This window comes from Falco cherrug, chromosome 6, assembly GCF_023634085.1.
Source record: "Falco cherrug isolate bFalChe1 chromosome 6, bFalChe1.pri, whole genome shotgun sequence".
Classification (NCBI taxonomy): domain Eukaryota; kingdom Metazoa; phylum Chordata; class Aves; order Falconiformes; family Falconidae; genus Falco; species Falco cherrug.
The window spans coordinates 11751446-11766891 of NC_073702.1; the positions used below are offsets into that span (position 1 = coordinate 11751446).

The 15446-nt window shown below is 46.8% G+C and overlaps 1 protein-coding gene across 3 annotated transcripts in view; it reads right to left on the reverse strand.

The window, feature by feature from the left end:
- KCNQ5 (potassium voltage-gated channel subfamily Q member 5) overlaps positions 1-14879 on the reverse strand; it is a 303880-nt gene extending 289001 nt beyond the window's left edge. For 2 of the 3 annotated variants that reach the window (XM_055713883.1, XM_055713882.1), the window contains exon 1: positions 13519-14877. In XM_055713883.1, coding sequence (XP_055569858.1) covers positions 13519-13874 — 356 coding nt within the window. In that variant the 5' untranslated portion in view covers positions 13875-14877. Of the gene's footprint in view, positions 1-13518 lie in introns of all 3 variants that reach the window. The other variant, XM_055713884.1, reaches the window with a different exon arrangement.
- Between the last annotated feature and the right edge of the window lie 567 nt (positions 14880-15446).

Genomic DNA, 15446 nt, shown 5'->3' on the forward strand with positions numbered 1-15446 from the left:
TTATTTGCAGTAAGTTAGAAATGCATGTGAGTCTCCTGCGGCCAGCAGTCTATTGCTGGAGGAACAGCATTTCTGTCCCAGGCTGCTGAGGTTGCCAGACCCAGCAAAAAGAAACAGTTCAATCTGCTCTTTTTTTCCACTTCTTTGCACTTTAATGAATCATACAAAGCCAAACTTCTGGGTTACTCAGTTACAAATGTAGCTTTAGGAATTAACTAGCCAGATGCTTTTCACAGCTATCGAAAGTTAAAGAGAAGGAGCTTGCAGCCTGGTCAGCAGGAGCAGCTGGCTGGGCTGAGGGGCAGGGGTTACCTGGTCCCAGGGATGCGCACTCGGAGCAAGCTGCCGAGTCCAGGCAGAAGGGGGCTGCAAAAACTGAGATATCAGGAGCCTGAGCAATAGCTCGAGCTGTGGCAACAGACAGGCCATACCTCTGAGATACTAGGGAGACAGAAATCGTACCATGAACGATAAAGGTCCATCTCAACAATGATGCCTGGGTTACCATCCTGAAAAAAAGACAGTGACTTTGTTGGATGCGGTAATTTAGAAAAATGTAAGGGGAGAACTGACATCCTTGCCTACCATGCTGACCAACACCATTGTGTTGCCTTTCCCTATTATTCCAACAAAACAATTTTTTTTTGTGAAGATTTTTCACTGTTTGCAGAGCATGTAAGACACCAACAGATAGCTAGATAGGTAACTAGAACACGCAAGAACAACACTGATACAAAGACTTGGTATTATTTAATCACGAACTTTCACCTCCTGCATTTGTTACGTGAAAGAAGCTTGGGGATTAGTAAATGACATCCTGCAGAGTTGTAGCTGTGTGTGCCACTGTCTTCACAAGGTATTCTAACCATTTTCCAGTATTCTGCATAAATTACTGTTTTAAATCAAACTAAAACTATTAATGATTTTTAGAACACATAACCAGCCATTCCCAGAGCTAGGCTGCGAGATACCAGTTTTATCCTCCTGCCAGAAAACTGTATGAAATGTATGTGTAGTGATTTGTTGCCGTCACCTGCACACCCTCTAGAGGTAGGCAAGGCAGCCCTCAGTTTGAAATTAGTTCAGAGATCCACACTTGGAACAGCATAACCTACCAATGTCATGTATCCACTACAGTATGCCTTACTTTTAAGGACGAGGCTGAAAGATCTAACTTTATTACTGAGCCAACGCAACATACTGAATACAGCAGATACCCTGTGTGTTCGTAAGACATGGCTCTGTGATACACGCTGGATGGTGATGAGAGCGAACACTGGTTCTTTGCAGGATGCTAAATTTAGGTACTGGGAGATGAGTGGATCTCCCTAATATACTTATCCCATTTCCAAAACCAAAAAACACTCCATATCTCTTGATCGACCCTTCTCTGAACAGCTGCAGAATCTTTATAACTGTATGCTTTCATCCAGAATAATTTTCATTTTAGTCTTATTTCACAGAGATTTGCCTCTTTTACATTCAAGACAGAGAAGAACACAATTTTGCCAGGGATTAATAAACCCGAAAAACACAATCAAAATTATCATCAAATCACATTTCTTAAATACTGGGCATTCTGCTATTTAATTTTATCTTCCAGACACAGATTGTATCTGAAATGTCACTGCATTGTCTTAACAGATCCAAGTTTTCAGTCACTATCCATTATATTATTTATGATTAACTCCTAAATCTGGTGACAAAGGCAAGCCAAAAAGAATACCATGACCTTTCTTGCAGTGAGGTAACCTACAGATATGGACAGATGAAAAAATACTGGAGAGCAAAATCATACAAAGGATTTTTCCAATACTTTTGACACTTACTGGTGTGATACCGTGCTTCAGACGGGTACAGCTACTTCAGCTCCAGCTTTCCCATTAATGAACAGCAGCAATAACACCATTTAATCTAATATTATCATATTTTTAGATGTCTTTGATATTTTATAGATATCATTAGCACAGCTACGGTTTCAAGGACAAATTCCCTGGACAGGAAAAAGACTGACTGAATTCCTTCCTGCAGAAAAAGACCCTGAGGATTGTATTTCTCACCGAGCTAAAGGGTATTCAGAAGCACCGGAATTTCAGATGCACCTCCCCAGGCTTTCCTCCAAGTGTAGATGTATCCATGCTGGAGGACAGGGACTGGGCTGCACTGTGCTGACCCAGCTGCAGCCCTTGCCATCAAATAACCTGCAAGGGCAGCTAAGAAGTGGCCTAAGCTCCAGAAAAGAGTGGACCCGGATGGGAATAAACCAGCTGAGGCTCAATCTCAGCAAGGAGATTTACACAAACATTTACCAAAGAACAAGCGATCAGAAACACAATCAGGTAGCGAATAAAATTTTCATGTTGTAGTAAAAATATTACTGATTACTACCTCAGGTCTGCACACAGGGTCAAGACCTCAATGGAAGAAAAATGTAAAGATCAATACCATGTTTTATTTATATATAAATCAAATGAATTGATTCACAGTGGTACTTCAACTATCCTCAGAAAGCAGATAATAAAAGGAGAAAAATGTTAATTAAAAATTCATTATTAATAAAAGACAAACACATTTCTAACCTGAAAGTAATATTCAGTATCAGTCAAGTACTGTTACAGTCAAGAAGACATCCATAAATTCTCCTTCACCTCAATGAGTTTGTTCCCATCTAGGTAACTTCTCCTGCCTCTGCAATTCCACAAATGTTCTCACCATAAATCTCCCATAATATCCCCAAACAGCAAAATCTCATACGGGGTGCCCATACACACATAATGTAGTAGCTCTGAAGATGTCAGGATAGGCTTTCCTCTCTCCACAGAAGAATTCATAGAATCATAGAACAGCCCAGGTTGGAAGGGAACTTGAAAGGTCACATGATCCAACCTTCAAAAAAGGTTGAAAGAAGAAAAATATCTCATTTTACAAATTGTATAATAAAATAGTATTTCCATACTTGATTCAGAACCATCCAAGTTTCATTTGAAAAGCACTGGAAAACACTGAAGATATTAAAAATAAATTTTAAAAAGTAATTATTAAGTATGCAACTGTAATCATACTAAGCAGCTTTATAAAAATGTCTCTAATAGAGATGGATTTTCATCATTATCCCTGATTGAAAGATAGCGCTTTTATCAACGCTTAGTTTGATGATTTCTACTAATTACTATGTAAGTGCCTAAAACTATTAATAATACCACTAAAAAGTATGTCTACAAGCATTTTCAGGGTGAAAATAAAAATTCCTTCCAAAGAGTGTCTATAATTAAGGATCATCACCTGCCTCATCAGCACCGACAATAACCTCTTATTGTCACAATGCCACAGCAAGCAGATTATTTGCAGAAGCCAAATCACAAGTAGTCAGCAGTCTGGGCAACCTTTGAGGAAGGCAAACTTCTTTCAAGACAGTGCCTCCAACCACCAAATGCAACCTATTGTTTCTAAGCTTAAGGGGAAAGAAATACGTCTGTTTGAACAAACTTGTATTATATACAAATTTACAACACTCACAGACGTGACCAAAGCTGTTCCCCTTTTATTCCAAGTTCTGCTTCATCTTCAGTCTACAGATGCAGTTGGGACATCTCAAAGAGAGAAACAACCACAGCTTAAACAACCAGCAGTCGAATAAACCACTTGAGAGCATGCATACTTACTGCAATTAACTATAGCTGAACAAGAATTGTACTGGAACCTCCTTGAAAAACACAATCAACATTTCTAGTAAAAACAAGTAGGTGGGGCCAAAGGTGTGAGAAAAGGGGGCTGAAAGGAGGTTGTACCAAGGTCGTGTCAGTCTCTTCTCCCAAGTAATAAGCAACAGGATGAAAGGAAATGGCTTCAAGTTGTGCCAGGGGAGGCTTAGATCAGATATTAGGAAAAATTTTCCCTGAAAGGGCTGACAAATATTGGAACAGGCTGCCCAGGGAAGTGGTTGAGTCACCATCCCTGGACGTATTTAAAAGATGTGTACTTGTGGTGCTCAGGGACATGGTTTAGTGGTGGAGTTGGCAGTGTTAGGTTTATGGTTGGACTCGGTGATCTTAAAGGTCTTTTCCAGCCTAAACAATTCTATGATTCTGTGCTTCTAAGTTCTGGCTCACAACTGCACTTCAGAAGGGTCTGAAGGACCAGTCTAAGAAAAACCCTTCAACTTCCAGCACAGGCTCTTCTCTCCGCCCTGTTGCACAGATACCTACCTGCAAGCAGCTTGCTCACACGCTGCTTTATGTTTCCTGTCACCTATACACATCCTTTTGCAGACAGCAGCAAAGAGAAGGACCATGCCCCTTCCTGCGGCAATGGTTCTTCTGATGTGTGTGAAAAAAACTGGCTCTACAGGGAAGTGCCAGCTGCAAAAGAGACTAGAGCAGAAACAGAGATTTCTTTCCTCCTAATGATTTTAGAGACTACTTCTAACCTCAGACATCATAACTTTCTTGGATGCGAAAGAGTTTTTCAGGCTGATGAGTTCACTGTGTGATTTTCTGCCAACACGGCAGTGCCTCTCCTCCGGTGCTGGGCCACCCAAAGGGAAGAGAACAGAATCTGCACACCAGCCCCAGCTGCAGCGCAGACACCGCTCCAGTCTCACCGCGCCAGCTTTGACGGAGCCATCACCTGCCACTCTCCGATGACGTGGGGGTGTTGCCATTGAAAAGATGCAGCTACTGATACAGACTTGTCTCCTGGGGAGACCGACCTATGTTTCCAAACTCACTGCCAAGGACCAGTGGTCCTCCACCCCCGCTACTTACAGAAACGCATCCAAAACAATATTTCATCTTAATTTTCCCACAAAAGGCCCTCTCAAGCATGTCAGGATCCTTACACTTATTTAGAAGGGCCCCAGCAGTAGCTTTTTAAGTGCACTCCTGCCATGAGGGCTTGGAAGAGGAAGATTTGTGCATTTGCTTCTAATGGGTAATTCTCAGATACAATGGTTATGGATGAGCTTAGGCCATACAGAGCAATTAAACTGCTCTTCCTAGGAGAAGTTAGATGCTATTTCTGACTGAATGACCTCAAAAGGGTGTGTGCAAATGCTCTAATCTATGACACTAGTGAAACAGGGAGGCATGTGAATGCGTTCAGTAGCATTTTTTTCTCTCAAAGCAGAAAGTTTTTCCTCTGTTGGTTTAGTCATGTTTGACTCCTGGCACCAATCTGTTGTTACCATATGATATCAGGTATGACTGCAATAAAATAATTAAAATTTTACAGAAATCTTGAAAGGTGTAATATACGCTTGCTTTGTTGAACAAGGGAGTCTCAAAACAAGAAGGAAGCCAAGACAAACAGGAATATATTACTTAAACCATGAAGGGGGCAGGTACAGAACTCCCTCCATCAGTTTAAGAGCATGATTTATTTCTTAAACTTCATTTTATACAAGTGGGGAGGAAAAATTGACTTGTCCATTGAATGCACAATAGAATAATGAAATGAAGCTGCAGGTACCCAACGCTTTTGAAAATCATTCACTCTTCGAGAAAATGTTTACACAGATATTTATGTCCATCTCTGTTAAGGAAAATACACACGTTTATGTTTGAAGTTTTTCTTGGGTGACAGCCAGAGAAATTCAGGTATGTCTAGGTAGAGGACTATGTCTACCTCTGAATCACTAGACCGGGCTGTATATATTACAAAGTATTCACATAGGCTTTCAAGTAGAAGACACTGACTGAGACTACACTTCAGTACCCAAAATGATGAATGTTTTGCTGAGCTTCCTGTAACACAATTACACCGCAACTCAGACAGCTATCACAAGATAAATCTAATGCTCAACAGAAAATTGAAAATATTTCTTGATTAAGTGCAGCTGACCTGTAAGACAGCCTTTGAATTTTTAATTAATATCTTTAAAGGAAGTTTACTTTACACGTGAGCACAGCAACTGCTTAACATTATTTTGCAATTCATAAACTGTACAGCTGATGAATTTTCTACCTTAACTGACCTGTGGTGGTAATCCCTTAAGTAATCTACATCTGCTCTCTTACAGGAGATCTGTAAACCAAACTTTAAAAAAAAGTATCAGAGAAAACAAGAAAGGAGAAAAAAATTACAAGTGTCCCCAACTCAGTATAGTTTATAGAATACATATTTAGAAGTCATTCTCAATACACCAGCATTAATTAAAAAGCCAAGAATGTACAGTCTGTTGTGTTAATGGTTTGCAAAGGGAAAAACCAACATTTAAGAATAAACATCTGTCTCATTAGGAATAATGTAGCAAATGATGTCTATTATGCATACATGTTGAATTTTTTTTCATTAGATAGTATTACTCATGCTTTCTACTCCATCTTTTTTACCTGTGCGCAGAAGACTCACTTTTGCTTCAATTAAAATCTGTGGCAAATTTCATTAATTTTCATCAGACATTTATGGCAATAGAAATGTAAGCCATATAAAAATGTTAAACCTGTGTTTTACCTTTGAATTATTAAGAAACAACTACTTATAGCAGCGAGTTCTATTTGCGATATCAGGAGTTTACATCATGTAGGTATAGAAGTCTTTCTTCTATATATATTTTCCATAAAAAACTTAACAGTTACAAATCACGTGCTCTTCCTTTCCACTGAAACTATAACGAAAAATTTCATTGCATTTCTATGAATATTGGTAAATATGATGTTAATGATGTATATTCTCATGAATAGAGAAATCACTGTTAATGGCTGAATGATCATTGGTATTCCATTTGGTTGATGCTAGAAATTATTTGCAATTATTGCAAAAATATTAGTTCAACTGTACTTTCATCCAATTCAGGAAACTTAATTAAGCTACAAATGACAACAGTAAAAGAGGGTGAATAGCTATTTAAAATATAGTCATATTTGGAGCATGGAAAGAGCATCAAGTCTGTGCAGGTATCACAACCTTCATTTTTGCTTTAGAAAGTCAAATACTGCAGAAACCTAAAATGTAATGGGGGGGAAAGGTGTCTAGTCCATTAAGCTACTGTCTAGAGCCTACTCTGAAAATCTGTCACACCAATACTGTCTCACAGGCAATTAAAATCTTTCTAAAATCTTTCTTGCATCCTCTAAAACAACTACTCCTTCGAGACAGCAGGTACTTAATGCCACATTATGTATTCATGGATCATCGGACCCCCGGACAAACTCAGGCAACTTCTTTTACCATATGAGACCACAGAAAGTTCATCTACATCATACAAGACACTCAAGAAGGAAGACGAGAAATGTCGTGCCCAAGACTGGCACAGAAAGAAAAAATATCTGAGAGGAATCTCACCCCCAAATGTAATGCTAATTGCACGATTTTTTGTATGAGGGGAAAAAAAGCACAACAAAAAATTATAAAGCTCACTTCTTGCTTTAAGATGAAGAAAAAATGGAAAGACCCTGATCTCAAAGGTTATACATTTATTTAAAAATTTGAAATCAAAACACTAACCTATTATCCATTTTCATACAAACAATTCCTAATGCCATGTGAGAAATAAACCTTACAACAAATAAAAGAAAGTCCCTGGTCATGAACTTTCCCCAATCCAGATCTTGGCGACTCTTTCTCAAAGAAAGCCTTTTGTTCTCTTCTTTCTAGAAGGTTGAGGATCAGTTTTGATTTTTATGGCAAATTAGTTGTTTCCCCTGGATCACTACTCTTGAGTCTGAAAGTAAGCCCAGTACTAGTAAGAAAACTTGGTAGACCAAGCCTCAAAAAATAAAATGTGAAACAGTATCTTACTAAGGTTAAGTATACATCATATGATAAACATTCCTGATACTTATCTACTGAAAATCCTGAGGTGGGCAATAGCTCTCCAACAAAAACCAAGTGAAAAAAAAAGAATCTAGACATTACTTATTGCCCATGGGAGAGTTCCAGGAGAGGAGTGCTTGCTGTCCATGAACAGCACGGGGAAAGAGGAGGAATAAAGCACTGTTGAACATTTCATCTTCTCTCCCAATCACGGAGAAAGCACAAGCCTTTTTAAAGATTGTTGTATCTCCACCTCTCTGGTCAGTGTATAATGACCCAGACAGAATAAGAAAATAACAGGACGTGAACATAAAAACCTGTGAAGTCCAACTAAGAGAAAAGCAGAGACCTGCATCCAGTGCAGAATAATCCCATGTATCTGTACAGGCTGGGAGCCCACTGGTGGAGTCTGGGTGGGCAGCTGCCCCATTAAAAAGGGCCTTGGTGCTCCTGTGGCCGCAGCAATTCAAGTACAAGCCAACAGCATGCCGGCATCAGAGATGAGGCAAGCAGCATGCAACTACATTAGGGGAGCGGGGCCAGAAGGCTGAAGAAAGTTTCTCCTCTACTCAAGGTGACCTCACACTGTGGCACCTGGCTGTACCCCCTCCCCGCAGCTGAACACCGATATGCAGAAGCTGGACGAGATGCAGGAGAGCAATGAAGACAGTCAGGGGCCTCGAGCTTGTGTCTTACATAGAGAAGCTGAGGGAGCCGAGCTTGTTCAGTCTGGTGAGAGGGTGATCTAACAGTTGACCTAGTAGCAGCCTACAGCTACGTGAAGGGAAACTACAAGGATAAAGAAGCCAAATTCTTCATGCTAGTGCCAGCTGATACATAAAGGGGCAATGACCATGAACGGCCACTTGGGAGGTTCAGCTGGGCTCTGCCGTCCCTCCCTCCCCATGCCAAACCCCCTCTTTTTTCAACAGGTAGGTGTTGCAGTCCTGCAGGTTACCCAGCAAGGTGGTGGGACCTCCATCCAGTGAAGCTTAAGACCTAAGCAAAGCCCAGCTGACACGACTGCGAAGGATGTGCCTTCCAGTTGGACCGAGTGACTTCCAAAGGGCCCTTGCAAATATCGTTTAAGTGAGAAATAGGCACACATACAGAATCACAGACTGCCTCAGATGCGGCAAACCGCTGCAGATTTATATTGAAGTGCGTCTAAATACCCAACATCATTCATTCTCACTCCCTGAAAGAAAATGCCTGCTAAGGTTTAGGTGTTAAAGAGTTTTAAATTTTTACCTCCTTAGTACCTATTAAGATTTGCTTCACCACATCTTTTATGTCATCAACCCTGTGATTTTTTATTTGTAAATATTATTCTGGGTTTATTTTTTTTAAGCATATAAAAATATATTGTTATCCTAAAAATATCAGACCTTGACTCTAAAATGATGCTTGAAAAGACAAAAGCGACAGATCTACCCACTGAGCCCCTGGAACTTGTTCATTAGATGCCTGAAGATGGATAAAATAAAGAGGCAAAATCATTTCTCCTGCTTTCTGATAGTAGGAGAAAAAGTAAGTAGGTTGTTGGACATTATTGTTTTTTTAATCAGAATGCGGAACCTCACTAATTATACAAATGGCACAGCATGATGCAGCACTGCTAGCTCACATGCAAAGGCGCCGCTATTCAATAGCCATCTGATCATTAGTAAGCCATGTCCTTTCCGACAGATCTGGAAAACTAAAATAGCTAGTTACATCATTGATGGCGTCATTGTATTTTTTTCAGAAATTATTTTCCAGCCTTTCTCCATCAATAACGCAAAGGAAAAGAAGGACACCATACAGGCTCTTAAATTCACCTAGCACACATCTCTAGCTATGGCCAACAGAGGATGCCCGCTGAAACCTATCAATATAGGTCATGCAAAGTGATACTGCCCTCGTGCATGCATCCAGCCCTGCGATTTGTGATTCAGAAGCTTCCAGAGCAAAAGGTGGCGGCTTTATAAAGAGAAGGACAGCGCCACAACAAATTATTAAAGACTTCTGTGGGGGAATATATTACAAAGAAGTCAGTAAGAAAGAGAAACTTTATTATTCCTGACATAAATTCAACACGTTAAATTAGGATACTTATGCAACTAATTATATCCTACCACTATAAACAGTATCGAAGAACATTATTTTTTTCTGAACATCTCAAGCCATCCCTTTTTCAGAATGTCAATTAAGAATAAAAATAATACAAAATCCTTACGACAACTGAAGATGAAACCCAGAGTTAAATTTGCAACAAATCTGGAATTCCCCTTTGATCATTCTAAGGCAATGTCTATACAATGTCTATACAAACAACCCAAAATAATCTAAATAAACAGCAACAACAGAAAGAAACCCTATGACATTCCAACACAATGTTTTTGAAAAGTTACAATATCACAGCATTTTAATGTAGGCGTGCATGCGTTAAATATGCACATGCTCCATGTGTAGGTGATGTGGTGTGGCATAAATATTTTACTAGCAGGAGTTTAAGTTACTGACTCATTACTCACAAATGGTATGAATGTTCTTTTCTGATTTAGTAAGTGCTCATATTTTTGGTGTTCCTGAATGACTAAGAAAACTGTGGTACCCAAAAAGCAGTTTTCAAAAAATCTGCAGGAAAGATCTTAGATTTTTAACTAGGTCTTCCATGTAAAGAGCCACTAAAGTACACAAAAAAAAGAGCCAAGAAACATGTAATTTACAGCTCTACTCCCCAGCATAACTACACTGAAGTCAAAGGCCTTTGCTCAAGAGTAAATTCTTCCTCGAGCAGCACAAGTTTGTAAACAGCTGTCTTTTCCAGCATTTGGCAAGTTTATATTTACAAATAAATTAACCAATTGACTCCTGAATGTAGGTTACAACACTCGTTCCTCAGGTGGTTGGCCTATTTTTCTCTTATTGGAAGGGGCAAAAAGAAAAGAAGAGAGTCAACTGTGCTTTATTCTCAGCTTTGAAGTGTTCTTCCCTATGGAAATGAGAAATGAAAATATCACTACAGGGATGATTTCTTACTTGTAACCAATGCTTAATTCCCCACTTCTTATTTGAAAAACAAACAGGCAAACCTAAATACACTTCTACATCAAAGCCTTTAAACGGAAACTCTGAAACCACGCTTGCATTACTTCAACGGGCGTATCAGAGAGAGCTTCATTTCAGGAGACCAATGGTCTACACAAAAGGTCTCACCCCAGACAGCCCGTTCTTGTAACGGGAACAGTGCAGAGCTGTAACAGGCTTCACTGCAGTCAAGGATAGGTTAGCAGAGGTAGCAGCAGGCATTTCATCCACATACGTAGTAACGTCTTTGCAACTGTAAGCTACTTGGCTCAAGACTATTTTTTTTTTTCAACTCGTTGGAGTTTGGGGGTTTTGTTTGTTTTTTAATCCTGTAAGAAAGTACATTCTCCAAGTTGCATTTGTATGTGATCAGGTGGCTGGAAAAAACTGAGCCTGAAACACCAAAAATATTATCTGAATATCTAGCAGTCATTAAAATCAGAATTATGTAAATAGATTAAAATAATTTATAGGCTGGCAATGAGGATGGCTGTCAAACTGAAATCCAGTGGAACTTCAAACGCACCTTAAAGACCGTAGCAGTGACAGATCCTTAAAGGTAATATTATTACTAGGTGCCTTTACATTACAGTAATGTTTCAAGCTCTTTCACACAGATCTGATCAGATAAAAGGTATAAAGTTGGCATTTACAGCTGCCAAAATTGCCATTTGCAATTAAAAATTTAAACTGGCACTCTTTCTATGCAGGCCATTATCTAAACGCAGCTGGCAATATTCCTTGTTTACAGTGCTGCTGTGTCATGGCTTCACTCTGTTTGGAAATGTACTACTTTTTTTTTTTTTATACTTTTTTTTTTAGGTTTAAACTTGTCAACCTTACTTCCAACTTGAACTTCACTTGTTTTAGTGATTTTCATCATGATCTCGAAGAGAAAGGTCCAAAGCTACAATTTACAGATTTTTCAGGCACCGCAGTAAGATAATTCCTAGTAAATACTTCGGAGGTTCTCACAATATTCATTTACATCCATCTATGCCACAGGGTAACAGCTGTAAGAACCCAAACAGCAAAACATACCACATACATGCCCGCCAAGAAGGAAGTTCAAGCTGTAAGAGTTGATTTTTCACAGTAAGAGAAAATGGGCAGATCATCTAAATTATTACTGAATAAAATACAACACTCAGTATGTTACTACTGCTTGTTACCTATAGCAATTTCGATTTACTAAATAAATCTATCTACAAAGTACGTTATTAATCAGACCCCCCATGTTTTTGGCGAAGTATTTTTTTCCCTTGCAAAAACTTTAATAAAAGTAGGATTTGGGGATTCCCCTGCTGCTGGGAGAGGAGCACTCTCCATGCTGTCAAACAGCTTTTAAGGAACAGTTGCTTTTTCACCGAAGCTGCTGTAACGGCTAGCTTGATTCTGGCAGCTATCACGGAAATATAGCTACCTAAAGCGTATCAATTAAATCTTTGGATTTATTTATGAATTATTTCCTGTAGCCAAACACAGAAACACCCTGCCTTGTACATCTGGTACAGTAATGCCCATGCTTCTCTGCAATTTATCGCAAGGTTTTCACCCAGGACCATGACCCGTCGCAAAGTCCCTGCCAGGCCGTGTGGCACGTCTCGCTCAGCCACGCAAGGGGTTTCCGAGTCGGGCCTTTCCCCCGGTTGTTACGGGAACCCCTAAAGCCGGGGGATTCCCAGCGAGCTGAGGCGCACCGCTGGCCCCAGGGGTACCCGCAGCAGTTTCTGCCTCCGGTGTGTCACACACCCCCACACCCCAGCTCTCCCCGGCAAAGCCTCTTCAAGTAAAGCAGCGCACGTCTCGCAGCGCGGCGCCGGCACCGCTAGCCCCGTCGCGATCACGCACTGTTGTCACCGCCGGCTCCTGCGGAACAGCGGGCGACAGGAGCCCCTCGCTAGGGGCGCAACCGCAGCAAGGGCAGAGAGCGGGGTGCCCCGCGCAGAGCCCGGTCGCCGCGCCCTTCCCGGTGGGCGCACCCGGGTGGCGGCGTCCCGCTGCGCCCGGCACCCGCCCGGGGAGGCGGCGCGGCCCCTGCCGCCACCTGCGCGCGCCGCGGGGCGGAAGCCACGAGCGCTGGGGAAGCGCGCGGGGGGCAGCAGCGCGCCGCGCGGCCCCGCGGCGGGAACTTCCCCAACCGCGCCGCGCTGGGGGCCGCGGGGCGAAAGGCGCCCCCGCGCACACCGCCGGCGTGGGGAGGGGGCCCGGGAGCGGCCGGCGCCCCTCGGCCCGTCTAACCTCGGGGCAGGCGGGGCGGCCGCTGCGGGAGCGCCGCGCAGCCCCCGCGCAAGCCGGCGGCCGCAAGCGCCCGGGAGACAAGCGAGCGTGTGCCCGCCGCCGAGCGCTCCGCCGGCTCCTTCTGCCGGGACAGCCGCGCCTGCCCCTACCGCCTCGCCCCACCACCTCCCCCCGGGGCTGCGCGGATCCTCCGTCGCCCGCGGAGCGCCGCGCCGCAGGTGGCAGCGGCTCCCCCGCCCCCGCCGGTGCCCCCGGGGCGCTTTGGGCGCGACTGGCACGGGACCGGTCCGCCCCGCGTGCCGCAGCGCGATGCTCCGGGAGCGGAGGGGCAGGAGGGAGACGCGCGCCGCGCGGAGCGGCACGGCTGCGGCCGGGGGCAGGTGCGGGTGGCGGCCCCGGGGACGGGACGGGATGGGACGGGCGGGGAGAGGAGGGGAGCGGGTCGGTACTCACACGAAGGCGTGGTAGACGAAGGCCCAGCCGCGGGGCCGCTCCAGCACGTTGTACAGGTAGTTCTGCAGCCGGCGGTACTTGGCGTTCCTGCGGCAGCTCGGCCCGCTGCTGTACGACAGCGGCTTCCCCAGCAGGCTCATGCGGGCGCCGTGCTTCCCGCGGCGGCCCTCCCGCAGCCCGGTGGGGGCGGCCGCGCCGCCGGTGCCCAGGAGCAGCAGGCCGTCGCCGCGGGCCGCCGCGCTCGCCAGCGCCCTGCCCCGGCCCGACTCCACATCCTTCATGCCCGCCGCCGCGCCGCTCTTCATCCAGAGCCCCGCGGAGCCGCCCTCTTCCCCGCCGCCGTGGTTGCGGGGCATGGCATCACCCCGGGCGCCGGGGCGGGCGCCGGGGCCGCGGCGGAGCAGGGCGCGGGCGGCGGCGGCCAGGCACCCCGCGGCGGCGGCCCGCAGGAGGCAGCGGGGGCCGAGGGTCTCCGGGCGGCGCCCGCGGGGCGCGGGGGCGCGGGCCACTTTGGGCGCCCGGCGCGGCGGGCCGGCCTGCGGCAGCTTCGCAGGGGCCCCAGCGAGGGAGTGGGCGCCCCCCCGGGCGCGCTCTCCTCCCGGCCGGCGGCGCCCCGCGGCCGGCCCCCGCAGCGCCGCCCGGCGTGGCTCCGCGGCCCGGGACGGGGCGGAGGGCGGGCAGCTCCGCGCAGCTCCGGCGGAAAGGCCGCGGGGGCGAGGGCTCTGGGCCGCGGCTCGGCGGTGCCGCTGGCCGCCCGCTCCCCCCCCGCCTCCCGCTCGCCTGGCCCGGCCGGGCCGGGCTAGCTGTTGCTCTCGCTGCGAGCGGCGGAGAAAGTCGGCGAGAAAGGCGGGCCGGCGGGGGCGGGCGGGGGCCGCGCTGCCGGGCGCCTCCGCGTCCCGGGGCGCGAGCGGCAAAGGCGGCGGCGCAGCCCGCGGCGAGCGGGCGGCGGGACGCGGCGCCCGCGGGCTACGCGCGCTCCCGGGCGATGTCCATGTAAGTCCGAGAAAGTAACAAAACTGCCGTGAGCGCCGGCGGCGGCGCGGGGGAGGCTCGGCCGGCGGCGGGACCCTGCTGCGGGCGGGGAGCGCGGCCGTGCCCGGGCGGGGCAGCGCAGCGAGCCGCCGGGGGTCCCCCCGAGGGGGCGGCGCGGCCCGGCAGGCTGCTCCGGCGCTTCCGCCGTGCCCCGGCCCCGCGGGAGACCAGATCCCAGCGGTGGCGAGGGCTGCCCTCCCCGCGGGCTGCCCCCCGCTCCGCGGCAGCTCCGGCTCCGGCCCCGGCGCGGTGTGGTCGGAGCGCAGCCGTGCCGCCGCTCGGTGCCTGAGATGCGCCGAGAAAACAAAGCTCCCCCTGCCGAGAGCGGGCCTTTAACTCCCCGCCGCATCAAGGTGAGCTTGCGGAAAAAAAAAAAAAAAAAATCCACTCCGCCACGCCGCAGGCGCGGCCGCTGCGCGCCTCCCCGCCCGCAGCCGGCGGCAGCCGAGCCAGGTCTGTCCGGCGTTTATTGCCGGTGCTCGGCGGGAGCCCCCACCGGTCTCGCCCCCCCGCCGCCTGTGCCGCCCCCCGGGCCGGGCAGCGCCCCCCGGGCCGGGGCCGGGGCCGCCGCGGGAGCCCCGCTGCCCGCCGCACAGGGCCAGCCGCCGCTCGGGCGCTTCGGCACCGGCTTCGTGAGAAGCAGCTGCGTGCGGGTGGCTCCGCAGCCTGAGCACCGTAGCGTGAAACTGTGACGCTAATTCGCGAAGGGTTAATGAGAAGTAATAATGGGGACCCTAGTTTTCGTGTAAATCAACAGATGCATTCAGAAATTAGATTCGGTTTCAGGGGCTTTCCTTCTTATTGGCTAGTTAGAGGCCAGGCTTGCAAGCCTTTGATTTACACACCATCTCCAACTTGCAGAAAGGAAGAAGTAAGCAGTGAAGTAGGTGTCATAT